Source organism: Zootoca vivipara, chromosome Z2 (genome assembly GCF_965207765.1).
Source record: "Zootoca vivipara chromosome Z2, rZooViv2.hap1.1, whole genome shotgun sequence".
NCBI classification, from domain to species: Eukaryota; Metazoa; Chordata; class Lepidosauria; order Squamata; family Lacertidae; genus Zootoca; species Zootoca vivipara.
In genome coordinates, this window is record NC_142585.1 from 41,841,671 (window position 1) to 41,869,487 (window position 27,817).

The 27,817-nt window shown below is 45.4% G+C and overlaps 2 protein-coding genes across 3 annotated transcripts in view; both read left to right on the forward strand.

Annotated features, from left to right (window-relative positions):
- Positions 1-6,951, forward strand: part of COL27A1 (collagen type XXVII alpha 1 chain) — a 111,137-nt gene extending 104,186 nt beyond the window's left edge. The window contains exons 38-45 of the mRNA XM_088665002.1: positions 753-797; positions 1,006-1,113; positions 1,826-1,879; positions 2,751-2,804; positions 3,481-3,534; positions 4,336-4,443; positions 4,825-4,878; positions 6,618-6,951. Of these exons, the coding sequence (XP_088521128.1) occupies positions 753-797; positions 1,006-1,113; positions 1,826-1,879; positions 2,751-2,804; positions 3,481-3,534; positions 4,336-4,443; positions 4,825-4,878; positions 6,618-6,815 (675 nt within the window). The 3' untranslated portion in view covers positions 6,816-6,951. The remainder of the gene's footprint in view (positions 1-752; positions 798-1,005; positions 1,114-1,825; positions 1,880-2,750; positions 2,805-3,480; positions 3,535-4,335; positions 4,444-4,824; positions 4,879-6,617) is intronic.
- A 348-nt stretch (positions 6,952-7,299) lies between these two features.
- The window catches only part of LOC118084246 (uncharacterized), a 28,105-nt gene continuing 7,587 nt past the window's right edge, over positions 7,300-27,817 (forward strand). The window contains exons 1-17 of one of the 2 annotated variants that reach the window (XM_035113624.3): positions 7,300-7,348; positions 8,225-8,278; positions 8,469-8,522; positions 11,527-11,580; positions 12,216-12,323; positions 13,779-13,832; positions 14,327-14,380; positions 15,614-15,667; positions 17,947-18,000; positions 20,797-20,850; positions 21,124-21,177; positions 22,689-22,742; positions 23,048-23,101; positions 23,220-23,273; positions 24,498-24,551; positions 25,134-25,151; positions 27,049-27,102. In XM_035113624.3, coding sequence (XP_034969515.3) covers positions 8,273-8,278; positions 8,469-8,522; positions 11,527-11,580; positions 12,216-12,323; positions 13,779-13,832; positions 14,327-14,380; positions 15,614-15,667; positions 17,947-18,000; positions 20,797-20,850; positions 21,124-21,177; positions 22,689-22,742; positions 23,048-23,101; positions 23,220-23,273; positions 24,498-24,551; positions 25,134-25,151; positions 27,049-27,102 — 834 coding nt within the window. In that variant the 5' untranslated portion in view covers positions 7,300-7,348; positions 8,225-8,272. The remainder of the gene's footprint in view (positions 7,349-8,224; positions 8,279-8,468; positions 8,523-11,526; positions 11,581-12,215; positions 12,324-13,778; positions 13,833-14,326; positions 14,381-15,613; positions 15,668-17,946; positions 18,001-20,796; positions 20,851-21,123; positions 21,178-22,688; positions 22,743-23,047; positions 23,102-23,219; positions 23,274-24,497; positions 24,552-25,133; positions 25,152-27,048; positions 27,103-27,817) is intronic. The other variant, XM_088665003.1, reaches the window with a different exon arrangement.

The following is a 27,817-nucleotide window of genomic DNA, read 5'->3' on the forward strand; positions in this document are numbered from 1 at the left end:
GGGCCTGCATAATGTGTGCCTTTGTGTGACATCATAGCTGTGGGTGAGAGCATGTCTCTACATTAAGGGCGGCTAAACTATGGCCTTCCAGGTGCAACTATGACTCCCATAGTCCCTGGCCATGGGCCACGCCGGGGCTGATGGCAATTGGAGTCCAAAAACATATGGAGAGCCACATACCAGCCCCCACAGTCCTAGTTTTAATAAATGAGAATGAAATCATTTTTTATTATTCTTCGTGACCAAGACAGACCTCACATGGCAGATAAGTGATCGGCTCTATCAGCAGTGTGGGTGGGATGGGGCAGAATCAGAGCTGTGGCACCTGGAGGGGGGGTAGGTGAGAATAGACCAGCAGAAGTTTCCACTTTATTCTCCCTGCCGCCATCCATATCAACATGCCAGTTTCAACTGATGAGTCACATTATTATTAACAGTTATTCATCACTTACTGCAGAAAATGCCTCAAAGCAACCTGCAATTTTTTAAAAAAAAACATACAAATGCAAAATCTAAACCAGCATCAAAAGAGCACAACTACATTATTTTAGTAAAAGTGTTCATCATGCAGTATTATAAAAGCACACCACCTACTCCACCCTACTAAATGATAAACACCACAACGTTATCCTGCTAAAAGTGCTCATCCTGCAGTACCCCACCCTGCTCAAAGATGAATATGAAAACTAGAGGCTAGAGTATGAAAAGATGGTGTCCATCCTCTGCAGGAATAACCTTCTCATTTCTTTCAGGGCAGAATGGGAGATGTGGGCCCCAGGGGATTTCCTGGAACCTTGGTAAGCATATGGTTACCTGAGCATGGGTAAGGGCTCACTTAGTCCTGATCCTGCCATGCCCCTTCCCACAGTCATGGCAAGAAAGAAGGGATCCTCATCTCTTTATGAGCTTGCAACTGAAAATGTTCTTTTCTTCCTTTATGGAATGCATTTATGCACCCTGATTCCCCACCACCACCACCAAGAAATGTTTTTTCCTACTCCATAGGGACTTCCTGGCATACATGGACAAAATGGCATCCCAGGAAAGCAAGGACCAGCAGGAGAGGTGGGGTCCATTGGTCCAGGTGGAGTGACTGGTCCATCAGGGTACCCGGTATGTACATATATGTATCTGTGCCTGGATGCTATGTGGTTTGGAGCTTGGTGACAGCTCCAGGTTCAGTAGGGGGTAAGAGGGTCTTCTTAGCCAGGCAGGACTGAAGGGATATCAGTATCGAAGAGTGCCCAGATGGCTTGTGTAAACAAGCCAACCCCTTTGTCCCATAGAGAAAATAATCGCTGGTCTCTCTGTGCTGTGATTGAAGGACAGTTTCACTGTTACATATGCCAAGATGGAAAGCCCTGGCTTGGGGGCCAAAAGCAGTCCCCCAAGCCTCTTGAGATTCTCCCCAGACTGCACCCCTCACCAGCCCTACTTCACATCCTACTTGAGTGTTTTTACCTGGCTGGAATGGCACCCTTGATAATGCCTGAATGGAAGACAGAGATGAGTGAGTGTATTACTAGAAATTAGCCTACTACACTAGTGCGTATGTGCATTGATTTAAGTGATTTCCTCAGGTTTTCCTGATTTAACTATTACCATCAATAACCTGTAAAGGGGGTGGGGAGCATGAGAAGGAAGTACAATTAAAATAACAATAAGGAACTCACCTGCTATTTCCAGGATTTAATTTTAGACATTTTTTCTGAGTTTATCCTGGTAGGCAGGTGGAGCAACAGATTATCATCAAACAAAACAATGTTAATGTACAACAGGAGATGTCCACTTGTCCTTAATTGTAAACTGCATACTATCTTTACAGGGAACAGATGGGCCAAGAGGTCTAGTGGGGCCCATTGGAGAGAAAGGAGAAAAGGTAAGTTAAGGGGGAAGTAAGAGGATATCACCCACACACTTGTCTTCCAAGGTTGCTACATGTCAAAGAGCTAAAGACATTATTTTGTTCTCGTAAGAGCTGGAATACTAATCTTAAAAGATCATCTCATCTCCTGTGTACACAACTGATCCCTCTGTTCTGCAGGAGCATACTCTGCAAATGCTATCCTTTCAGGAGGTCCAACAATGTTGGACTTTTGGTGTCATGTTAGAACTTAGAACTCCCTCCCATTGCATATCAGACAGGCACCTTCTCTGTTGCCCTTTTGGCACCTGCTAAATACATCCCGGGTGGCGCTGTGGATTAAACCACAGAGCCTAGGGCTTGCCGATCAGAAGGTCGGCGGTTCGAATCCCCGCGACGGGGTGAGCTCCCGTTGCTCGGTCCCAGCTCCTGCCAACCCAGCAGTTCGAAAGCACGTCAAAGTGCAAGTAGATAAATAGGTACCACTACAGTGGGAAGGTAAACGGTGTTTCCGTGTGCTGCTCTGTTCGTTGTCATGCTGGCCACATGACCTAGAAGCTGTATGCCGGCTCCCTCGGCCAATAACGCGAGATGAGCGCCGCAACCCCAGAGTCGGTCACGACTAAACCTAATGGTCAGGGGTCCCTTTACCTTTACCTAAATACATGCCACTCTCCATATTTACCTTCTGAAATATTTATCCCAGTTGGTGTCAATGTTGGATTTGAATTGCTTGCCTGGAAATACCTGGGATTGAACCTGGGGCTTTCTGCGTGCCAACTATATACTCTACCACTAAGCTGTGGGCTTTCCCAGTCTGAGCAACACTGCTCTGTGTAAACCTATCTTTTGCAACCTCTATTGTTGAATACCTTTTTTTCTTTAGGGTGCCTCTGGAGGCCTTGGTGCAGCTGGTGTCAGTGGGCTGGATGGAGAGCAGGTATGGAAATATAGTGGAATACATCCTCTTTCCCTCTCTTTTTTGGTTTCTATCAGGTGCTGTCCTGTTTACAATGCTAGAACCTCAATGGAGATGTATTAAAAAATACCTAAAGAGAATTCTGGGAATTGGAACTCTGTAAAGGGACTGCTGGTGATGGTATTGTCCTAGCAACTCTCAGCACCCTTAAACTACAGTGGTGCAGATAGGGCCTAAATATTCTATACACAAAAATGCAAACACATCAACTTCAGTTCTCCCATTGCAAAAAAAAAAAGGCTGCATGAAAATTTGTATCCATTTTCATGCAGCTTTCTCCTAATGTGAGTATTTTTTGTACACAGTTTTGGCTAGTATTAGCATTTTGACAAGCAATTTCCTTCTTTCAGAATGCGATTTCATATATGTGATTGCGCTCTGATAAGAGGGAAATTGCTTGTTAAAATGCTTATACCGGTACTAGCCAAAAGTGTCTCACTTTTATACATTTGACACACAAATGAGAACTGTGTCTTGTTTGCAAAGTGCAAATCCGGGACTATCCCCTATCCTTAATCCATACCGAAACTTTGTGAAATCCACCAACCTGTGATATTTGTGCTCTCCTTTTTCTATGTGCATGTGTGTGTTTAAAACAGAGTGCAGGATTATTATAGTGTGTTTCTTTTCCCTCTAGGGTGTCCCAGGCTTACCTGGAGTGGAAGGTCAACCTGGGTTAAAGGGGGAACAGGTGAGTGCTAACAGGTTTTCTCTTGAACCACCTGGGTTTTGAGAATCTTAAAATTCAGAGGATGTTGCTCTTGTTCTATAGGAAGAAGCTTGATAGGCATTCTTCCACCTGTGGGAACTCACATTTGCCAAATTCATTCATCTGCTCAAAGGTTCTTGTGGCTACAGTTGAGTAAAGGTTCCAGCATTTGGTTTTTAGTTTAGAGAACTAATGACATGATAGAAGTTTATAGAATTATGCATGGCACTGAGAAAGTGGGCAGAGAAAAACATTCTTCCCTCTCTCATAACACTAGAACTTGTGGGCATCCAATGAAGCTGAATGTTGGAAGATTCAGGAAAAGGTAAAACTAAGGACCTCTTCATACAGCTCATAGTTAAACGATGGAACTCACTCCCACAGGAGGCAGTGTTGGCCACCAACTTGGATGGCTCTAAAAGAGGACTGGACAAATTAATGAAGGAGAAGGCTGTGGCTCTGCTCTGCCTCCGCAGTCAGAGTAATGCTTCTGAATACCAGTTGGGAAACTACAGGAGGGGAGAGTGTTGCTGTGCTTGGGTCCTGCTAGCAGTTTTTTCATGGGCATCAAGTTGGCCAGTGTGAGAATAAGCTCCCTAGTTTAATCATGTGCTGCATGAAGAAGTACTTTCTTTAATCTGTCCTGATACACTGAGAGTCTGGAGGAAGAACCCTTTTGTGGTTTGCAGCTGCTGCTGCCACCACCATCAGTATACTGTGAGTAAATCCAGACTCAATAGCAGCTCATTCCAATGTCATACTTTCTTTATTATTGCTTTCCAGGGTAATAGAGGAGCCCCGGGGGTTCCAGGAGTTCAAGGTGGCATTGGAGAGACCGGAGAGAAGGGCCCAGAAGGGCAGCCTGGTGGATATGGAGAGCTAGGGAAAGAGGTAACCTGCACACAATTCCTTTGAAGTGGGTTTGTCAGGCCAGGTTATCAACAGCAAGGGTGCATTCAGATGTGGGGGATATTACAGGATTTTTTTTTCCTGATTGTAATGCTAGTCTTTCTGCTCTGTTCTCCAGTATTCCTTTCACATTGCAGTGCCTGTTGCACTACACAACTGTGGCCTTTGGACATGCCACACTAAATTTAATTCACATCAGTGGGCATGGTGTGACACAACAACAGATTCCATTGGCCAGTGTCATTGGACTCAGTATCCGCAAGCTGGATTCATGCATGGGGTTGCTGTGGGGAATTCTGAGCACAGGGTTTGATGTTATGGTGCAAAGCCCCTTTCCTAAAGAGATGTGCTTCTCTTCTACAGGGTGACGATGGGGACCCTGGAGATCCGGGGGATCCGGGACCAAAGGGGAAAAAGGTGTAGTAGGTCTGTCCTGATTTTCCCCGGTCTAGCTCCCTCTCACCAATAATCTCTCAGAATGTTTGAGTGGCTTGAGGGTATATTCTCTCTTTCCTTAGAATATACTGTATTTTTCTGTCTATAAGATGTCCCCATGTATAAGGCGCCCCCTATTTTGGGGGACTCAGTTTTAGGAAAATGGGGGAGATGGCCCCGGGTATAAGACACCCCCTAATTTTTGACATTATTTTTTTTAGGAGGGGAAACCTAGTCTTATACATGGAAAAATACGGTACTTAAAACAATATCATGAAACAGCTTGAGCAGGACTGGGTATGACGAAGAGCAGAGACAAAATTGAGAAATGGGAGGCAGATTTATAAATATATATATATATAAATATATATTTATAAATATTGAAAGCAGTCATTTAAAGCATAGTGTGTTCCATTTTGACCATATTTGCATGTTTATTGCATTTACATTCCATCTTTCCTTCAAGGAATCCAAGGTGGTATATATAGTTATCTTCCCATTCCGTGTTATCCTTGTGAGGTAGGTTAGAACTGAGAGAGTGTGAATTGCCTAAGGTCACCCAGGGAGTGTCATGAATACTGGGTTTTTTTAATTAAAAAAAAGTCCAAGCTTTGAAAACAATTTATTTATTATTATTAAATATTTATTGCATTTATATCCCAACTTTTATTCCCAAAGAGCTCAAGCCGGCCTACATGGTTCTCCCCTTCTTCATTTAATCCCCACAACAGCTCTATGAGGTAGGGTAAGGATAGACTGGTCCAAGGTCACCCAGCAGGTTTCACAAATGAGTAGGGATTCAAACCCTGTGCTCTCAGGTCCTGGTCTGACACTTCATCCATTGCACTATGTTCATTCCCAGCGTATTCCTGTGGTTGCAATTTGTTTTGGCTGTGTTTAATACTGATCTAAAATTGGTTGTAACACACCCTGGAATCTACTGGTAAAGGGTGGGTAATAAATATAACAGCAGCAGCATATACTGTATTGCAGAGTGTTGGACTAGATGATCCTTGGGGGTCCCTTCCAACTCAACAATCCTAGGATTCTTTTATTCTAACATGGGACAAAGATAGAGAACCGGTGGTCCTTCAGAGGTTGGACTGCAATTCCCATCAGCTCCAGTCAGCATGACCGATATCAGGGATGATTGTCAGGGATGAAAAACTTAAGAAGATCCCTAAATGAACCAGGCCAATGGTCCATCTGGTCCAGCTTCCTGTTCTCACAGTGGCCAACAGTAAAAATAAAATAAAAAATGTTGCAGTGGCTTCAGACAACCAGCAGAGGACAGTTATATGACATGGGTGAGAAACCTCAGACCTGGTCCACAGGATTCTCTCTCTCTGCATCTCTCATGACTCTCTCCAATCACATGCTCTTGGCACCCTCCTTAACTGTTTTTGCCTAGCTTGAATTTATTCTCAAGCTCTGGTAATGCCACTCACTTGCCTGGAGGAAGGATAGAGGTAGGTGTGTGTGTGTGTGTGTGTGTGTGTGTGTAGAAACTAGCCTACTGTACAGCCCACCATTGACATAGGCCACAAGAAATTTGCCCAGAGTGGAAGACAGCCCCTGAATCAGCAGGTGATCCTTAGAAGATGATTAGCAGGGGACCCCCCCACCCCACCCCCAGACATGGCACACCAGTGGTTTAAAGACTAAGAACCAATGGAGTAATGATAATAATCTTTCTCCTCCTCCTTTTTCTTCTGGAACAGGGCAGCAATGGCAGCAGAGGACCTTCAGGGCTGCCTGGGCCACGTGGCACTATGGGGCCAGTTGGTGGAAAAGGCCGCAGAGGAGAAAAGGGACAAGAAGGTTTCTTGGCAAGTACACTAACAGCATTCCAACTAATGATGCAGGGATGGAGACTACAACACCCATCAGCCCCTGCAAACCTGGCTGAACAGTCATAGACAAAAGGAGAGGGAGTTGATACCCACAAGTCCCACTGCTGTGCCGGGATTTCTCTAGTTAGTGAACCTGGACCTACAGAATCAGAAATGCATTTATTTGTTTACAGATTTCTAGGCCACCCTCCATTCTGATGAATTCCAGAGCACCATACAATATTTCTTTACCAAAAGAAATTTAAAAAAAGAAACAGGAGCAAAACATTCCAGCAATATAACAACATCCTTTGTAACAATAAAACGGAGAAGTGACAAAAACATCAAACTGATAAAGCAGGTGGATTTCCCTGCCCTTTGATGAGTGCTTTCACTCCAAAGCATTGTCTCTGTGCCTAAAAAGCATGCATGCTCTCGTAAATGGGGTTTGTTTTTTTTCCTAGTGGGGAAGGAGCTAGGGCAGATTCTGTCTCCAGAGTTTCCATCGGGAGAATCAGTTTAATTCACCCTGTGCCTCATTTTCTCTTCTCTATTTTTCCATAAAGGGCCAAGCAGGCATATCTGGAATTGCAGGACCTGGAGGAGCAGGAGGAGCACAGGTAGGTCACATATAATACCGGTAGCTGTGGCCTCACAGAGGTCATGCTGGACCTGCAAGTGACATTGGCAAGGTTTAGGCATTGGCCAAGTCCTTGAGCTGTGTTCTGGTCCAATGCCATAGGGAAAGCAGCAGAGCTGGAGGTGAGGCACGTTAACAGTTCCTGGAGCACATCCAACTTGCACAGACAACAATTGGGGCAGAGGGAGGCCTTTTATCCTTCTGTCTCCAGACTACTTCTTCACCCCCTTGAGAGCTTCAGAGCCTTAAGGAGTCAACCCTCTGGCCCGAAGATGGGCACTTTTCCTTTCCATAGTCTCCCACCTGGTGGGAGCCCAACCATCTTTGTCACAGTGGTCTCTCTATCTTCCACAGGCAGTTCTAAACCTGGCTCCCCATCTGGTGCCCCTGCTGCCTCTAACTCTGTGTCCAGATCATTGCAGGATACAGGAGGCATGACAACTTGGACTGCTAAGCTGGGCTGCTCAGCAGTACCCCTGGATCCCAAAGCAGGAATAGGAGGGTCTGTGGCCTTCTAGATGTTGTTGAACTACAACTCCCATCAACCCCTAGCCAGCATGGCCAGCATTAGAGGTGGCGGTACTTGTGGCACTGCGAAATAAACAGTGGTTTGATGTCAACTTGCTGCTGCATGCTGGTGAAACTTCTTGTTGTGTTCTACTGCTGCTGTAGTTGCACCTCCAGGAAACATGCACCTCCAGGAAACCTATGCCGCACCTAGAGCGGGGCCCAACATTCAAATGAATCAGAGCCTTCCTCAGGCCAACACTGGGGCCCTCAAGCTGGGAACATGACACACATCAAAGCCAGAGAGATGTGTCTAATCAGTGACCTTTGCTCTTTTTTGGCATTGCAGGGTGAAATTGGAGTCTGGGGGCTTCCTGGATTGGATGGTCCTGAAGGAATGAAGGTACCCATGACTTTACTGGTAGAGTAAGGGATATGGGACAAAAAAAAATTATAGCTTTGGGAGAAGTATATGTGTGTGCAGGGAGTAAGTATCATCAGTTTAACTGAGGCAGCTCACCTGTTTCCCAGGTAGCAAAATGGCGCTTCCTATTTCACAATTCTTCCCACCCTTCTTTTCTTCTTCCTCTCAGGGAAAGCCAGGACCTCATGGTGCAATTGGACCCAGTGGTGCTACCGGACGGGCGGTAAGGGCAAGACACTTGGTACCCAAATCTCATTCTTCTTGAGATATAAATAATATGTAAAGGTGACTCACACTCCCCTCATAATGATAGGTCTGGAATACCATCAGTAGGTGTTTTGATACTGTAAACCGTCCTGTGATCTTCGGGCAAAGGGCGGTATAGAAATTTCATAATAATAATAATGTTCACATTTTAACAGGATGCTATCAGATTTGCACTTACTGAAACGATATGCAAATCAAAACACAGCCATCCTTCAAAATTCACACTTCTCAAGGTTTTTTTGCTTCTAAAATAAATAAATGTGTGCAAAACTAGACATATTAGAGGAAAGCCTGCATGAAAAATGCACATACTGGAAGAATAAGAAATCAAGATAACACACTTTCTATAAAGGAATGGAAATGGTTTGTTGAATATTTACAGATAAACTGTAAACACACAGTGGCGTAGTAATAGGGGGCGGGGGGGACGCCACCACGGGCAGCAGGCTGGGCGGGGGGCAGCAGGCTGGATGGGGCTGACCACCTCCGACGGCCACTGCCGTGTGACGCGGCCACTGCCATGGAGGAGAAGCCCCAATGGAGAAGAAGCCTCACTCTGTGGCTTGCTTGTGGGGTTTGCCGTGGCGCTGCATTGCATGCCTCCTGTGTGCGCAATGACGGGGTGCCTTCGGGTTTGCCGCCCCGGGCAGCCAGGCGGCTAGCTACGCCACTGTAATCACATAGACACATAAAAACACTGGCAGGATTATAATAATAACCTGCAGCTACGTAAGAGTATATATTTAAAGAAGATAAATAACTGAGTAAGTTTAATGAATTTGGATATGCAGAAGATATTAAAAATAAATTTAAGGAACTGCGGAAAGGGGGAAGGAAGTCAAGTTTTAAAATGTCAAAATGATTGTAAAATCAGTGAAATGCATATATCTGAAAAGTATAAAGAAAATTTAAAGAAAAAGAAAAATTCACGTGCTGGAGAAAATAGCATACAACAGTGCATTCTGTAAAACAATATTGCTTGCAAAAAGTTGTGTAAATCAGATGTATAGCTGGATCACATTGCCCTCATAATGATAGATCTGGAGTACCAGGTGCTGTCTATTATTATTATTTATTAAATTTGTATACCAGCCTGTTCATCCATAGATCTCAGGGTGGTTTGCAACATAAAACCACAATGTAAGCATGGGGAGGAAATTTACACTAGAAATAGGAGAACATTAAAATGCTGTCAGACGTTTGAGAGGATTTTTGTTTGTTTAACACCACAAATTTATGGAGAAATGTGGAGAGCTGACCTTCAGAGGGAAAAAGGAAGAAATTAAGAGAAGCACATCAGCAGATTTATCCATCACTAGCAGCCAGTGTTACCACAACCCTCCAGACAGAGACTCCAACTAGAGGCAGATGTTCTTCATAGAAATGTGGGAAATTGCCTCATCCAGACTAGACCACTGTTGCAGCTAGTTCAGTACTTTCTGCACTGACCGGCAGTGGCTCTCCACGGTTTCAGGAAAGAGTCTACTTGAAGATGCTGAGGACTGAACTGGAGGTCTTTTGCATAGGAAGTATGGATTCTGTCACTCAGCTCTTTGTCTTTCATCAAAGAGCAATGTATGTTCCAAGCCCTCTTGGCTCTGAATAAAGAGCTGAATAAAACAAGCATATGGAGGCTGCCTGACCCAAGTCTAACCATTGGTCCTGTCTAGTTCAGTATATCCTGTAGTGACTAGCAGGATTAGCAGTGGCACACTGGTGCTGCAAAGAGGTGTCTCTCCCAGCCCCACCTGGGGATGCCAGAGATTGAATCAGGGACCCTGTGCAAACAAAGCGGATGCTGTGCCATTGAGCTAAAGTCCCCCCCCCATGCCCTTTCAACAGCCTAGCATGTATTTGATGGTGGCAAGGAAGCAAAGTAGGTATAAAAAGAGAATTCCCTGGATGCCAAGATCCAGGTGTGAGGCAAGTACTTTTTGGTGAGAGAACACCAGCAGAGATTTTAAAACTCAAAATATGCAGCAAAGTAAAGTGTGGAAGTATATGCTGTTGGCCTTTAATATATATATATTTTCAAGTGAGTTCCAAAATAATCTCCTCTTCCCCCCCCCACCATAGGAAAAGAACACACATTTATTAAGTTACAGTCCTACCTCAGTTTAAGTACGGTTCGGTTAGAATACTTTCAGTTTAAGTACTCCGCGGACCCGTCTGAAACGGATTAATCCACTTTCCATTACTTTCAATGGGGAAGTTCACTTCAGGTTAAGTACGCTTCAGTTTAAGTACTCCGTGGACCGTCTGGAACTGATTAATCCACTTTTCATTAGTTTGCTTCAGGTTAAGTATGCTTCAGGTTAAGTACAGACTTCCGGAACCAATTGTGTACTTAAACCAAGGTACCACTGTACAATGGTTTACTTACAATTCTCCAAAGTTCAGCATCTTGTGCCTTTCCATACATCAGTCAGAAAGGTTGCACAGGCAGTAAAACTTAATTTAGTTCCAAAGTGGTACAAGTTCTTAAATTATTGGTATAGTAACAAATGGCTCATGAGAGCCATGTGGTCTGAGCTTGGCACAATCAGCTCAGTCCTCCTCACACACTGAGCTTCTTAGGTAGACTGAGGGAGAACAATAGGCTTGGTTACCCATTTCCTCCCAATGAAAAGGAAGTGGATGTACCGTAGCTAAGCTTACTCTGTAGTATTAACCCTGTCTTGCATTAATTACTTAGGCATGTTGGTTATATGAGGCTGGTTATCCCACAGTACTAACTACTGATGATACTGCTGCCACTCTCTGCTTACCTAGTCTCTGCCTCAGCCACAAACACACACAAAATGTTAGCAAAATGTGGATAAGAATCCTGACCTACCTTATATGATTCTTCATAAGCATTTTAACAAAATAAAAGTCGTTGAAACATTTTGAACATGCAAGCATTGCATAAATGAAATATGACTGTGACTGAAAGTGTTGCTGTTATTTCTTTATTTCAGGGCTTCCCAGGAGAAGATGGGAGGAAGGGAGATCAGGGCAAGCCAGGTCCTTCTGTAAGTACTGTCTATTATTATGGTTCAGGAAGGCAGAGCTCAGGAGCTGCTGATTCAGCAGTGAAGCTGCTCAGATTAAGAGTTTATCTAGCAGGGTTGGGGAACCTGTGCTCCTCCCCCATGCATGAGATGTTGTTGGACTTCAGCTCCAGTGAGTGCATGCAGGGCCGGCCCTACAGCCAGGCTGGGTGGTGCAGGGCGCCTGCCCGCCAGGGGGTGGGCGCTGCGCAGCTGCCCCCACCGCGGAGCTGTGCCCGCCCGCCCGCCGCGCTGGGAAACGGGGCAGGGCAGGGGCGCCGGAGGGATCCGTCACACCACGACACCAGGGCACCAAATATACTTAAGACGGCCCTGAGTGCATGCATGTGTACACACATTCACACAAATTCTAGATGTTCCACAAAAGCAGTAAATGCAAGGAAGATGAAAGAAAATTGGCAGCAATTGAGAATGAATAAAGCAGTTGCTTGATATCCTCGTTTTTCTGTCAGAGTGGAAATAAGAAGAAAAAAAGAACGCTAGGAAAACTACATTTCCCACCATGTTGCTGGGATGGGGCACCATCTTTTCTTGCTTGGCATTTTCAAAAAAAAAGTAAAAAAAAATGTGCTGTCTCTCTCATTTGCATTCCCTAGGGTGCAGCAGGCCCCGTGGGTACCAAGGGTGTTCAAGGTCTCCAGGGTTTTGATGGCCGGGAAGGATCGAAAGGAGATATAGGTGGGAAAGGAGAGCCTGGCCAAAAGGTAACACCTAGCTCTTAGTTGATGGTGTTGTTGAGTCTTGCCATCTTGATTACAGTGTATGGACCTTTCACTTTGTGTGGGAAACTGGTAAGTGCTTAGTTTCTTAGCAAAAGAATTGTAATGTTCCTTGATATCAGAGAATCTCTCTCCAGCCTTTGGAGATGACACCTTTAGGAGGTTGGATGTTGCCAGAAAAGCACTTTGGGAAGAAGTTTGCCATTTGATTTTGCACTCCAAAATAGACAGGTAGAAGGCAGAGACTGCATTGTCTTTGTATGATATAACTAAAGCGGAGGATGCATAAGAGGATACAGCCGCCCTCTGGGAACCCCAGTGGCAGATTTACCTGCTGCAGGAGGAGCCTCTTTGATTCCACTTTGCTCTGCTTGTATAAATGAAACTGATGTTAGAACCTAGGTCTCTTACGCTCTCTCATCTTAAAAGCAAGACAATGCATTAAACCCTTCAGCGCTGCCCTTAATTTTCTCTGCTTTTGGGAAGTTGAAATATGTAATATGTAGCAATGATCTCACTTCCAAACCCCTCTGAGCAATTCTTGGGGCCATATTTTGGCAGTAACTCATGTATAAAAAGAGAAACATCAAGGTTCAGACCTGCCTGTGTGTCAGAAGATATGGGGGAGCTTGGTGTACTGGGAAAGCTAGGTGCTCGGGTGCATTCAATTGCTTTTAAAGGGCTGGACCTTTTCCATGAAAAGCATGTATTGCACAAAGAAAGCTGTATCTACTTTATCGTATCATAGATCAGAAGAGCAAAAGAACATAAGCACATAAAAAGGGCGCTGCTGAACCAAGTTAAAGGCTCATCTAGTTCAGCATCCTGTTCTCACAATGGGCAACCAGATGTCCAGATGAAGCCTGTAGGACTTAAGCACAGCAGCACCTTTACCTACTTGCATTTCCCAGCTGCAGGTCACAAGAGGCACACTGCCTCTGACAGGGGAGGTAGAACATAGCTTTCATAGCTAGTAGCCACAGATCTGTTCTACAGAGCCTGGTCTACTCATGCAGTGGAATGAGGTAGAGCTGATAAAGAGTGGGCTGTACATCTTTTAACTGCAGGCAGAAGGCAATACACAGCCACATAGAAACCTCTGCCGGCACCCGAGCTATTTTTAGGGCAGCCACCAAAATTCCGTAGCAGACGTTTTCAGGGACGGGAAGTGGCTCCACCCCCCTGCAGTGCCCAAAATGCCCAGCAACCACCGTGCTAGCCAGATTCCCCCCCCCCCAATGCACAGCAGTCACAGTGTGCACTACAGACCCCCCCCCATGGCACCCTATGCCTCCCCGCCCAGTGCAGGCTCCCTACCTCTCCCCGCCCTGCCCCTGGCTAGCTATGCTACTGGCAAGATATAATAGTTGCATACTCCTCTTTGGTTGCACTTGTGATTTTACAATTGAACATGTTTGTTTTCTCTCCCTTGAATTTTAGGGTGATTGTGGTTCCCCTGGTAAAACTGGAGCAGCAGGGCTAGTTGGTCTTGATGTGAGTTGGTTCTCCTTGCTCATCTTTCTATTCATTTAGGGGATCAGTGGGGAGGGATTTCACATAGGACATATATCTCTGAATACATGTGCGTATTCAATTAGAAGACTGGATTAATTAGAGATACATTATAATCCACCAATGGGCATTCAGGATAAAGGGAAGGTTTTAGAGCACCTGAATTTCCCCCAGCAGCTCCAGGCAGGGCTGGAAAAGACAATCTGAAACCCTGGAGAGCTGCTGCCAGCCAGCGTAGACAATCCTAAACTACATGAACCAATGGATTTGACTCAGTATAAGGCAACTTCCTAATCTGTGACCCTCTAGAAGCAAAATTTGAAGATGGGAACCTGTGGATTTCTGTTTTAGGCGAGCTAAATGTTTTTAGTTCTGATTCATTGAATAAGCTTTCAGCTCTAGTATTACTCTTTCTTTCTTTCTTTCTTTCTTTCTTTCTTTCTTTCTTTCTTTCTTTCTTTCTTTCTTTCTTTCAGGGGCCCCCAGGCAAGAAAGGAGATCTGGGACAGGAAGGGGCATCAGGCCAACAGGTGGAGTACCATGTATTAGAATCTAAGTCAATCACCATATTATCAAATTCTTCCATGGACCCCTCCCCTCCAGAATTCTGATTCACCCTAAGAAAATGGGTTACATACTGCAAAAGAATCCCAATATATTTGCTGGAACTATATGCTTTGTCGGGATGCTTTCCTGTGGCTCTGTATTCCCCACCCTGCCTTGATACATCATGCTTATTAGAGGTGTGCATACACTTTGCATGAACCCCCAGTCAAACCAGGGTGCCTTTGAGTGTTTGGGGCAGTGAAGGCTGGTCCACTAGGGTGACTGGGGCACTGCCCCTCCAAGCTCAGTCTGCCTCCTCCAGCCCCTACCCACCTTCTCTACCTTTTTACTTAACATCCAGCAAAGGGGCAAGCTTCATAGCTGCCAAGTCTCCCGCTGAAAAATGCTGGATCAGCAGCAGCGCGGCACTGGAAGTCGCTTCTACGCATGTCTGGACACGCGTAGAAGCAACTTCCAGTGCCAGCGCTGCCCGATTTCCAGTACCCAGACATGGGGAGAGCGGCACCGGAGGTCACTTCTACACATGTCCGGACATGCATAGAAGCGACTTCCGGTGCCATTCTGCCCGATTTCCGGTGCCCAGACATGGGCAGAGCGGTACCGAAATGGAGCCTCCCTGGCAGGTAGGAAATCCAGGGGATTTCCGGGATTTTTTTCTATTCGGGATAAGAGCGGGAAACGGATTAAAATCCGGGGGTTTCCCGCGAAAAACGGGAGACTTGGCAGCTATGGCAAGCTTGGCTGTCAGCTTCCTCCTCCTGCTCAGCCTCAGTGCTGCCCTTGTAGAACTCATCAGGGAGGAAGAAAGGAATGGAACTGGAATGAGCTGACATATATTGGCTCTGGCTCCACCTGTCATTTGCTCTGGTTCCGTTATTGGCCTGCCTATCAGTTCCCAGTGAGCACCAGCCTCGGGTGGTTTTTTACCTTATACAAGGTAAGGTGGAATCTCTGCAAACCCCACCTCCCAAGTTGAAGTGGGACATCACCACCCCAAAGCTTGATAGTGCTTGCCAACTTGGTGGCAAGAAAACCAAATGCTATAGGTGAACAAAAACTAATGGAAGGAAGAAAGATCCGGTCTTCCTTCCCACAGTTCTCAGTACCAACTGAGGCAGGGGAGAGAGTAATAAATGAAATAGTGATAAAGGGTTTGTGCTATCCCCAGATTCTCTTTCTTTGTATGTATATTTCAGGGGCCTCTAGGTCTACCAGGTCTGGCTGGTCAGAAAGGCCGTAAAGGAGAAAAGGTATTAATTTTCTACCAACTTTTATTCTATTTGGTTGACTAACTGACTTGACAGGCTGACTGATTTGTATACCACTACAATGTAAAACAATACAACTTCATAAAACTCCATACGATATATATGGATCATCGAGTAGGTCAAGAATAAATAACAAAAAGGTGAGCTGGTTGATCCAGGGGGTGGATATGCTTGGGTGGGCAGGAATGTCTTTGACTAATGGGAACACACCACTGAAGGTATCCACTGAATCTCTAGGGGGAGACTGTTCCATAATGACAGAGAACACCCTTTTTTCTGATTGATGCCAGATGAATCAATTGTAGGTGCTTTGTTTTCTATCGCAGTGTTTTTTTCATCATGGCTTTGATGGTGAACCCATCGCTGAGCTGCTTCCTAGTTATTTTTGCTTGTCTGAGGGCTTGTCTACACTTCTACTTCTCCTGTGCCTAAAAGCACAGGTCTAAGGGGTTTTTAACCTAGCAGTTCGAAAGCACGTCAAAGTGCAAGTAGATAAATAGGTACCGCTACAGCGGAAAGGTAAACGGCGTTTCCATGTGCTGCTCCGGTTTGTCAGAAGCGGCTTTGTCATGCTGGCCACATGACCTGGAAGCTGTACACCGGCTCCCTCGGCCAATAATGCGAGATGAGCGCCACAACCCCAGAGCCGGTCATGACTGGACCTAATGGTCAGGGTCCCCTTTACCTTTAAGGGATTTTCTACCTGTCCTGTGCTTTTTACTCTGGTTTCACCTCAGATCGTATAAATCTTTCACCTTTTACTTGTCTAGGCAAGTGTCTGAGAAGTTTTGCCTTTGCCCCGCTACTTTCCCCTGGAAAATCCACTCTTTAGTGCTGAATCAGAGCAAACGTTAATCTAGAGAAAGGCTGATTGATGTTTGCTCTGATTCAGCGGTAACAGCGGGTGTCCCCGGGAGAAAGCACCAGGGCAAGTATAGACAAGCCCTCAGTGGCTCCTGCAGTTGTAGTGAGTCTGTCTCTGGTAGGGGCTCAAGCCCTTTTTCTCTGCCACCATCTTCTCAGGTTTAAAAAGTGTAATGTGTCATAAAACTGGTGTTGGGGTTGGATATCCCCCCCAGCACCACTAAATTGTTGTTGTGGTGGTGGTGGTTGTGTTGTTGTTGTTGTTGTTGTTCATTTCATTTCTACACTGCTTTATACCTATTTTTAGGGGAGGTTGGAATCTCAAAGCAGTTTACAACACATTAAAAGATCAAATAAAGCAATCCAGAATAAAACATTACTGAAAATCAAAGTGTACATTCAACGCAATGTATTTAACAGGAAACTAAAATGTTATCTTAAATATTTCAAAATAAAACTACAGAATTCAAAAGGTTGACTACGGAATTCATATTTAATATGGAAGAGTTAACCAAAAGAATCTTAAACTTTTTGAAAGAAAACAATAAAAGAAGTCAAGTATAAAATGCACATTTAAAACAGCATAATGAGCAAGAGAATAAAATATCATAAGCATTGAATCAGTGCCATCTACCACTAACATCTACCACTAACTTTTCTCCTGTCAGATTTTATTCCAAACTTATTTATTCCACCACACTTTGTCAGTATTGGTTTGAAATTGTTTTGCCAATTTCATTTTCATTGTAGACATACATTCATTGCTTTATGAGTGTAATGCTTTTTTTTTTTTGCTCAAAGCCCCACCAAAGCATTGTACAAATGAATACAAAAGAAAACACAACAAAATCACAGAAAATGCAAAAGATAAAAAAAAGTAAAATAACTGAAACAAGGCACACTATGTATGGGATTGCTTTTTAACTTTTTACTGTTGATGCTTTTCCTGTTAAATTTATGTTCGAAGTAATTTATGAGAAGTTGTTTTTGTTGTTGTTGTTATCTTTACTATTAATATGTATTAATACTATTAATATCATTACTATGAATATGTTCAGTTCACCTTAAGGTACTAAGGGCAAGTTGCAGCAATTTTAAAATGCGACATTAAAGACATTTTTTTAAACTTGCAGTTAAAAAAAAATTCAATCACAAAAAAATGGGGTGGGTCCTGAAAATACATACACTGGGTGTCAAAGGCGAGGGGGGAAATGAAATCAAATGATGTATCAACCGCCCTTTTTTATAAGCTGCAGAACAGGTTTTTCCTCCCCAAAGCTTGGCTTGGGGAAAGGGCGTGTGCATGTTGAATTAAACCTGGTTTTAAAGTTGTGTCTGGAGTAGTCTGCCTTCACTTTTTGCCTCCATCTCTCTTTTCTCTCCATCTCTTCCCTTAGGGGCAGCGTGGATATGATGGGCATCCCGGATTCCCTGGCAATCCAGGCAGAAAGGTAAGAAATCGCACTGAAGCCCCTGCTCTTGCATAAGAGGTTGCTAGGTAAAGGTAAAGGTATAGGGACCCCTGACTATTAGGTCCAGCTGTGGACGACTCTGGTGTTGTGGCGCTCATCTCACTTTACTGGCCGAGGGAGCCGGCGTACATGTGGCCAGCATGACTAAGCCGCTTCTGGCGAACCAGAGCAGCACACGGAAACACTTTTTACCTTCCCGCTGTAGCGGTATCTATTTATCTACTTGCACTTCATGCTTTCAAACCGCTAGGTTGACAGGAGCAGGGAACGAGGAACGGGAGCTCACTCTGTTGCGGGGATTCGAACCACCGACCTTCTGATCGGCAAGTCCTAGGCTCTGTGGTTTAACCCACAGCGCCACCCTCGGCAAGTAAAGCGAGATGAGCGCCGCAACCCCAGAGTCGTCCACGACTGGACCTAACGGTCAGGGGTCCCTTTACCTTTACCTAGAGATGCTGGGGTTTGAACCTGGGACCTTCTGCATGCAAAGCAGATGCTCTACCATTGATCTATTACCCTTCACTGCTAAGAGAAGGCTAAGAACCAGATAGGAGAGCATAGGCCTAGCTGGTAGAATAGGAAACCTGCCTCATGTTTGTGCCCCCTCAGACTATGGGGAAGAACTCAACACAATGAAACCGTTCCAAATAAATAGGAAGGTGATTAATCAAAGTACATTTTTATGCCCATGGACAGCCTTCCAGGGGGCAGAGGGCTGCATGCCAGTGGTGGGTGTGGCCTGAGGGGAAATTGTGCTAGGCAACAGGTGTGATTCTTACAGAAAGAACTTAAGAGAAGCCCAGCTGGATCATGTAAAAGACCCTCCCCCACGTAGTCCAGCACTCTGTTCTCTCTGGTCATACATTCTTCTTCTTCTTCTTCTTCTTCTTCTTCTTCTTCTTCTTCTTCTTCTTCTTCTTCTTCTTCTTCTTCTTCTTCTTCTTCTTCTTCTTCTTCTTCTTCTTTTTTTCTGATCCTTAGGTATTTCTGGACCTAAAATTCCTAGTAAGAAAGCTTCAGGGTTGTTGTTGTTTTTTTACAAAATTTATTTTAAACATTTTCCCCCCAATTTGTTATACAGTGGTACCTCGGGTTACGAACGCGATCCATTCCGGGTCGCAGTTCGTAACCCAAAAAGTTCGTAATCCGGAAAGGGCCCGAACCGCCATTTTGCACATGCGCAAAGCGCTATTTTCACTATTTTCGCGCTTTGCGCATGCGCACACGCGCACGGCGAAAATACTTCCGGGTTTGCGAAGTTCGTAACCCGGGTTGTTCGTAACCCGAGGTGTTCGCAACCCGAGGTACGACTGTAAATCATTTCCCAATATACTTTTATTTTTTTACATGTGGTTCTTTACTGTAGCAGTTCTATACATTTTTGCTAGTTTATTAGGAGTTAGGTACCAGAAATACACCATTTTCATATAGTTCTCTTTCAACATACACGCTGTAAATTTTAAATCTTCCCTCCATAATTTTCCCCATGATGCCCATTGTATATGATTTCTAATATCCCTTTTCCATTGTATCATTAATGATTTCACTTCTTCATCTTTTGTATACCATTCTAACAGCAGTTTATACATTTTTGAAATCAATTTCACATTATCCTCCTGTAGTTCTTTTTCAAACCTCGAATTTTCTGTATTAAAACTGTAATGGTGCTGTTGCAGCTACTCTTGAGTAAAGATGCCCATGTCCGCTCTGTCTTTAAGAGTTTTATTGTGCATAGTATTTACAGTGCAGAGATAGCAGGAAACATGACCTCTCGGTCACTCGCAGAATCTGGGAGTGGACGTTTCCTGTTATGTGCCCAGCATAAGAGTTTGGGCACCCTGAAATGTCTCCTCCCGACCTTATGTTTGGTGGCGCACCTTAATTCAGGTGCCGAAAGGGGCTGCCTGTTCCCCTCCACCTCTTGGTCAGGGCATTGCAATGGCTCTCTAGCATAGCCGAGCCCTGACTCCTCCAACTTACTAACTTCCTCATTCCCTCCACCTGGCCCGCTGCTGCTGCTCTCACTGGGCGAAGTGCTGGTCAACAGGAGAGGCGGAGGCTCCCTGTAAGGAGCTCCCCTGACAAAAACCATTCCTTTTATCCTTCATAAACACATGGTTTAATTGGTGGTATTGCAGCCAATCATTCACCATCAGTCTTACATTCTCATTTTTTAAATTTTCAATTGATCTTCTGCTTCAAATAGCAACTCTTTATAAGTTGCCCACTCACTTTCTGCATTAGGTTTTTTCACAGATATCGCTTTCAATGGGGAGAGCCACCAAGGTGTTTTCTGTTTCAATAAATTTTAATATTTCTCCCACACCAAGTAAATTGATTTTCTCACCAAGTGGTTTAGGAAACCTTTATGCACATTTGTCTTTTCATACCATAGATATGCATGCCAACCAAATCTATTATCCTGAACTTCCAAGTTCAGAATATCCGCATTCTTTAAGTCAATACACTCCTGCAGCCAGCAAAGACAGGACGCCTCATAATATAATCTTAAATCTGGCAGGGAGAAGCCACCTCTTTCCTTAGTATCTGTTAACAAATTATACTTTGTCCTGCGTTTCTTCCCTTGTCAGATACTCTCTGGTCATACGTTTAAAGCACATGGGTTTCCCCAAGGAAATTCAGGCTGTAGTGAATTTGAAATCATGTTTATTTGTGTTTTTGTTGCTGATGTTTTTATTGTTAAACTCAGGGTTAGACCCTGAGCTCTGGCAACCCACCTCTTTTCTGTTTCCCTGTTTACCCCACCACCATCAGGGCAAGCGTGGTAAAGCTGGACCCAGACCCCCAAGAGGCTCCAGAGGCCCCAAGGTAGGCAAAATGCTTTGTACTCTTAATAATTACCGTATTGATTATGGCTGACTCTTGTTGCCTTTATTCTTCTGGGATAGTCATTATTCACTTTTACACCCTGTATTTACTTCAATGGTTGGATGGGTGATATGTATGAATACCTGTGGTGGCCATGACACTAATGTGGCCCATCTTAGGTCTGGCTGCAACCCAGTTGTGGGTCCTCTTCCACATCCTCTGGTGCCTTAATGCCAGTCTTTCCCCCTCCTTTCCCTATTTTCTCCCTTCCAGGGCTCTCAAGGTGAACATGGTCTCCGTGGTCCCCGGGGACCCCAAGGCCCTTATGTAAGTATTGATCACAAGGGTGACTCATTACAAAAAGCCTTCCTGGGACACATTTGTTTGTTTGTTGTCTTTGTAGCCCAGCTTTTTCTCCAAGGAACTCGAGGTGGTTTACATGATTCTCACTCTCATTCAATCCCTACAACAACCCTGTGAGGTAGGTTAGGCTAAGAGGCAGTGACTGGCCCAAGATTACCCAGTGAGCTTCATGGCCAAGTGTTGATTTGAACCCTGGTCTCCCAGGTCGTAGTCTAACACTCTAACCACTACGCCACACTGGCCTCTTACCAGATACCCACTGGCAAAATATTATAAAACTGCAGTATTTGTAACATGTTGCAAAGGTTGGGGTACTCCTGCTCAGGGATTCTGCCAGTCGGCCATGCTTTCTTCCAAGATACTCCATTCCATTCCGCCTTCTCCTTGGCTTCTGTTCTCCTTCTTTCATTCACTCATGTGCGCACACACAGCTACAGCTTTCCATGGCCAATGAGCATGCTCAGCCCTCATTGGGTTGCTCCCTTAGAGCGGAGCCCCTTTGGGATTGGTAGGGAGATCAGTGACGGGTACGTACTCAGAGGTAAGCTCTATTGCATTCAGTGTATCTGAGTTGCAGCCTAAGAAACATATTCCAAGGCAGGACCAGGTTTGCTTGGCTCCTCTTCCATGTTTTTCATTTGAGTTTGTTGAGTTTGTGGTGCAGTGTGACTGTGAAGGGGAGTTAATATTGGAACTCTATACACTTCTGCTGCATTCATGCTGTAGCTTCCCAATCATCAACAAGCGCATCAAGTTTTCAACTTACCAATGCATGGCCCAATTATGCTTTATTTTTATTTATTTTATTCATTAAATTTTGAAACTGCCCTTCATCTGAGGATCACAGGGCAGTTCACAATATAAAAACACAAAAATGCATGGCATAATAATAAATAATGAAGCATAGTAATAGAATTTTAAAAGTGGTCCCTCGACTTACGAATTACCCCACATTCGTAGGTTTCGACTTACAAACGGGACAAATGGCCGCATATTTACGAATTTCTCTACATCCGAACGGAAACCGTTGGCGGCTTTAAATGCGAATTTTTACATGCGGCTTTTTCGACTTACGAATTTTTCCGAATATTTTTCCCCCCATGGGAAGCCACGTTTCGACTTCCGAACTTTTCGACCTACGAATGTGCATTGGGAACGGATTAAGTTCGTAAGTTGAGGGAGCACTGTATCATTTAATTCACTGAAGGCCTGGGAGAGAAGGCCTTCATAGGGACAGTTTTCCACAAACAGGGAGCCACCACAGAAAAGGCCCTGTTCTCATGTTGCCACTCTCTCTGGACCTCTTGTGGAGATGGGAGTGCCAGCTTGGCCTCTTCATGGGGCCCCAGGAATTTGACACCTATGTGTAAGATGTTTTGCAGTTGTATGGTTGGCTTGGGGGGGGGAATCCATCTGCCAGGGAGTGACTATGAAGCACTATAAATAATTGTGTTATTTGTCTTTTCCATTCCCAGGGTGTTCCTGGGCTCAGGGGGGGCAAGGGAGTCAAGGGGCCCAAAGGAGAAAAGGTAGGTGCTGATTGATGCTGTCTCAGCTGATATTACCAGCTTGCTAATGTACCAGCTAAAGTTGCATTCGCAGTTGACAGCATAAGACAAGAGTAACCAAGATGGTGCCTTCTATAGTGAACTGCAGCTCCTGTAACTATTGACCATTCTGGCTGGAAAGGATGAGAAGGCATTGCATTGGAAGGCATTGCATTCGCTACCCTATTGTTTGAGTGGCTGTTATAACACAGGTTAATGTAAGTGATTGATTTTTACATCACTGAGAATCATTAATCCTTTCCCATTTCTTGGGCATCCTTCTGTAGGGCATCAAAGGCATGATGGGCTACCTTGGTCCCCCGGGGGATAATGGTTTTAAGGTACGTATGAGAATCTGCTGCTGCTCATACTGTGTTTGTGAAGGTTTCGGGATGGGTGAAAAGCAGTTTGAACATAAAAAGCGCCTAGTCCTCAGTGATTACTTTTTCTCTCTTTCAGGGTAAGCGAGGACCCGTGGGCGTTCCTGGGAGGCCAGGACCAAAAGGGGAGCAGGTAAAAACACGAGGTTAAAAATGGTAAAACAGGTATAAGAACAGAAACTCAGAGAACTGAAACAAATAATTGAAAAAAAATAGGACCCAATCTTCTGTGTCAGGAAAGGTAAAGGTAAAGGGACCCCTGACTGTTAGGTCCAGTCACGGACGACTCAGGGGTTGAGGCGCTCATCTCGCGTTATTGGCCAAGGGAGCCAGCATACAGTTTCCAAGTCATGTGGCCAGCATGACAAAGCCGCTTCTGGCGAACCAGAGCAGCACACAGAAATGTCGTTTACCTTCCGGTACCTATTTATCTACTTGCACTTTGACGTGCTTTTGAGCTGCTAGATGGGCAGGAGCAGGGGCCGAACACAGGCGCATAGCAAGGGAGGGGTGAAGGGGGCGGGCCGCCCCTAGCTCCACTCTGGCGGGGGCAGTGTGGGGGCAGCGCCCCCAGCCCACCCCCGCCTCCTCTGCCCGAGCAGGAAGAAGCAGAGCACACCGGCCGAGCAGAGCAGCATCGCCAACCCAGACGGACTACACATGTGCGGACATGCGCAGTCCGTCCTGGCGTCAGGATGCATGTGCGCTATGGAGTGACGCCCCATTCCCAGGGGGTGCCGCCTCGGACAGCCAAGCGGCACCGTTCGCCACTGACCGAGCAACGGGAGCTCTCACCCCGTCGTGGGGATTCGAACCACCGACCTTCTGATCGGCAAGCTCAGTGGTTTAACCCACAGTGCCACCCTGAGCAAAAAGGTGTACTGGTGCCAATTCTAGGGGTGCCTGGGCACCCACAAAATTTTCAATGTGGGTGCCCAGCCACTGCTGCCTGCTGCCTCACCTCCAACTCTCCAGCAGCACTGCGGCAACCGGGCTTCTGTTGGGGCCCACTGTGGCCGCAGATGTGCTTCTGGGGTGCATCTGTGGTCACCGTGGGCCCCAACAGAGGCTCTGCAGCAGAGGCAGAGGCCCCAGCCCTGCCGCAGCACTGGAAGGCGGCAGTGGAGGGCAGAGACCAAGCTGCACACGTCACATCACATCATGATGTCGTGTCACGTACACTTCTGGGGACCCACAGTCTAGGGCCCAAGTTGGTGCAAGATGTGTATAATACTTGTTATCTTTCTTTGTAAACTGTTCTGGTATTAAGAGGTCTATAAATATATAAGATATAGATAAATAGATGCTTTCACACAGGCCCGAGTTGCCTTCGTAACACTCTCTCCTTCATTTTCAGGGTGTTGTTGGCCCACGTGGTACATGGGGATCTGCTGGACACCCTGGCATTCCAGTAAGCTCCCCTCCTCCTTTTTCGAACTGCACAGCAATAAATTTGCAGGGCTTTGCTTCTTTGTTCCAGGGACTTAATGGGACAAGTATTACTTGCACATTAGGAAAATAAATTCAGAATTCTGCACATAGGCAATTATTATTTTTCCTATTGGGAAACTATTATATTCTGCCACATGTATAAAGCATGCAGAAGTTACAAATCTGCATAATTCTCTGGTGTTGCTAGTTGTACGGGGGGGGTCCACAAGGCCTCCCCCCACACACACTTCTGTGAGCCACTATAGCTCAGTTGGCAGAACATGTGCTTTGCATGTCAGATGTCTCAAACTTAATCCCTGGCATCCAGAACTTGAAAAACTCATTTTAAAAAAGGAGCTAGCTCTAATTCAACACGTCCAAAAAGGAGAGACTTAGTTCGCGTTCATCACATTCATCCTTTAAGCAAAACGAAAATGCAAAAGCTAGTTCAGTTTATCTTCTAGGATTATTTTCCAACAACTGTTATTTTAGGGGTGGGGGACTTCTTTTGGACAAATGTATTGTTCCCCAATAGTATTACCTTTGTTCTTCCTCTTCCCAGGGCACATTTGGACAAAAAGTAAGTAATCCTACCCCCCACATCCCCGCTGCATACATGCACACTGACCCACTGCCATTGTTGTACCTAATTCTTTTTATATGCACATTTGCAGTCCTCAATGCCACCACCTTCCATGATTTCACGTATCAGCATATCACCATGATTTCACATATCACCATGATTTCACATATCACCATGATTTCACATATCAGGCATATCAGCTGGTGCACTCCAACAATTTATGCAAAGCACTTGCCCATTTCTGGATTTGAGAGGGCCCCGAGGCAGTGAGAGCCACCACCACCACCACCACCTACATCATTTTATGTTCCCCCACAGTGGTACCAGAGGTAGTCTTGCACTGGGATATTGTGTAGCACGCCAGCCCAGCCCAGCCCAGCCCCCACCCCAGCATATCATGGGTTCCAGGATGTCGTGAGAAGTTTATTTATTTGTTTGTTTATTCCTCCCATTTATATCCCACATTTATTACAAGGAGCAGAAGGTTCCTTGCATGGTTTAACCGCCCCTCCCACTTTATCCTCACAGCAATCCTGTGAGGTAGATCTAGCTGAAAGGCAGTGACTGGCAGAAGGTCACCCAGTGAGGTTCATGACCCAAGTGAAGATTTGAACCCTTGTCTCCCAGGTCATAGTCGAACAGTAACAACACCAAATGACCAAAGGCTCCTAGCCCCAACAGCCTGATGCAGGTAGGGGTAGGGCGTGAGGGTTGCCAGACTGGGAATAATAATAATAATAATAATAATAATAATAATAATAATAATAATATATTTATTTATACCCTGCCCATCTGGCTGAGTTTCCCCAGCCACTCTGGGCGTCTCCCAATCGAGTGTTAAAAACAATACAGCATTAAATATTAAAAACCTCCCTAAACAGGGCTGTCTTCAGTTGTCTTTTAAAAGTAAAAGAGTTGCTTATTGCCTTGACATCTGATGGGAGGGCTTCCACAGGGTGGGCACCACTACCAAGAAGGCCCAATGTCTGGTTCCCTGTAACCCCACTTCTCGCAATGAGGAAACTGCCAGAAGCCCTGGTTGCTGGACCTCAGTGTCCGGGCTAAACGATGGGGGTGGAAACACTCCTTCAGGTATACAGGACCGAGGCCGTTTAGAGCTTTAAAGGTCAGCACCAACACTTTGAATTGTGCTCAGAAACGTACTGGGAGCCAATGCAGATCTCTCAGGACTGGTGTTTTATGGTCCCGGTGGCCACTCCCAGTCAGGTGCTTGAGCCCTGGCAGCTACCCAAGAATGACTGACATTGATGTGAATCCTGCCTGCCTCTCCCCTTAGACATCCTAAGCCAGGGGCTCTTGACAGCAAAGCTCTGGTTTCTTACTCCCTGCACCATAGCAGGGAACTGCTGCAGTGGTCCTAGCTGTGCTATTTGCTTTTCAACCTGCACACCAAGCTTTTGGCACCAACCCTCTTGCGGACTCGGGGAGCAAGTCCATCTCCTTCTCTGACAATCCCAGAAGGCTCTTCCCCACAAGGGGATCCTCTGCATTGGATTCAGGGGGCCCTTGCCTGCTCCCCCAAGTCCTCAAACAGTACAGTATCTGGTTCTTCCTCTGAGCACTCAATGTCTGGTCAGGACTAGGCATGGGAGGATAGGGTTAGCAGCAGGGCTCACTTTCGATTTGGCGCTTGCTGAAGCAACATCCATGCTCTGCTCTCCTATAGCTGAGCCTTCCCTGGTCTTCCGCCCCTTGCCTTCCCTGAGATCAACACCCACCTCAAAACACCCCCCTCCCTATTTCCAAAATCAATGGAGGACACTGCAAAAGGTAAGGGAGCCAGCCTCCCACCCTGTCTGCCCCACCTTGTGAGTCAAGTACTGTCCAAATCTCAGTGGTTATTTAGTTGTCTCTTCTCTCTTGTTTTCACCAGGGCCTCAAAGGCTTGGAAGGTGACACAGGACCAAAAGGCCTACCAGGTCTGCCTGTAAGTTAAGGCTGCCCTTTCTGTATTTTTCTTTCAAACCAAGTACTTGCAAGATTTCCTCCATGAGTACTAAAAACAGCAAGCATTCTTTTTAAAAAAAGAAAAGAAAAGGTCATTGATATTTTTACTAGCTGGCCAGTTGAAGACATTTCCTGGGGTGTGGCTACTGTCGCAGGCTGACAGCTTCTAGGAGCCACAGGTGAGAGCTAAGTGCAGGGCAGGGGACTAAAGGTGGGCAAACTACCCCGGAAGGAGCATGACCTGTCTCCTACCAGAGGTACTACCCCTCCCTTAACACCCTATACACCTCAGATTTCCCCCTAACGTATGTGTTTTTCTACATACAGTTTGGTTGAAGAACTGAACTGCAAAATTCAGAGGCAAATCTCTCAGGGTAGTTTGTGTTTTAGTTTATGCCAGTGGTGTCCAAACTTTTTTCAAAGAGGGCCAGATTTGATGAAGTGAAAGGCCGTGGGGGCCGACCAAAGTTGTTGACTCTTTTTTAGGATTGAAGTTCTTGAGCTTTTTTAAGGATTTTAACCCAAAGTTATTGAGCTTTTTTAGGGTTGGGGTTATTGAGCTTCTTTTAGGATTGAAGTTGTTGAGGTTTTTTTTTAGGATTTTACCCCAGGAAATAAACTGCCACAGGGGCCAGATTAAACTGACTGGCGGGCCAAAATGGACATGCCTGGTTTATGCATTGGTGTGAATTTGG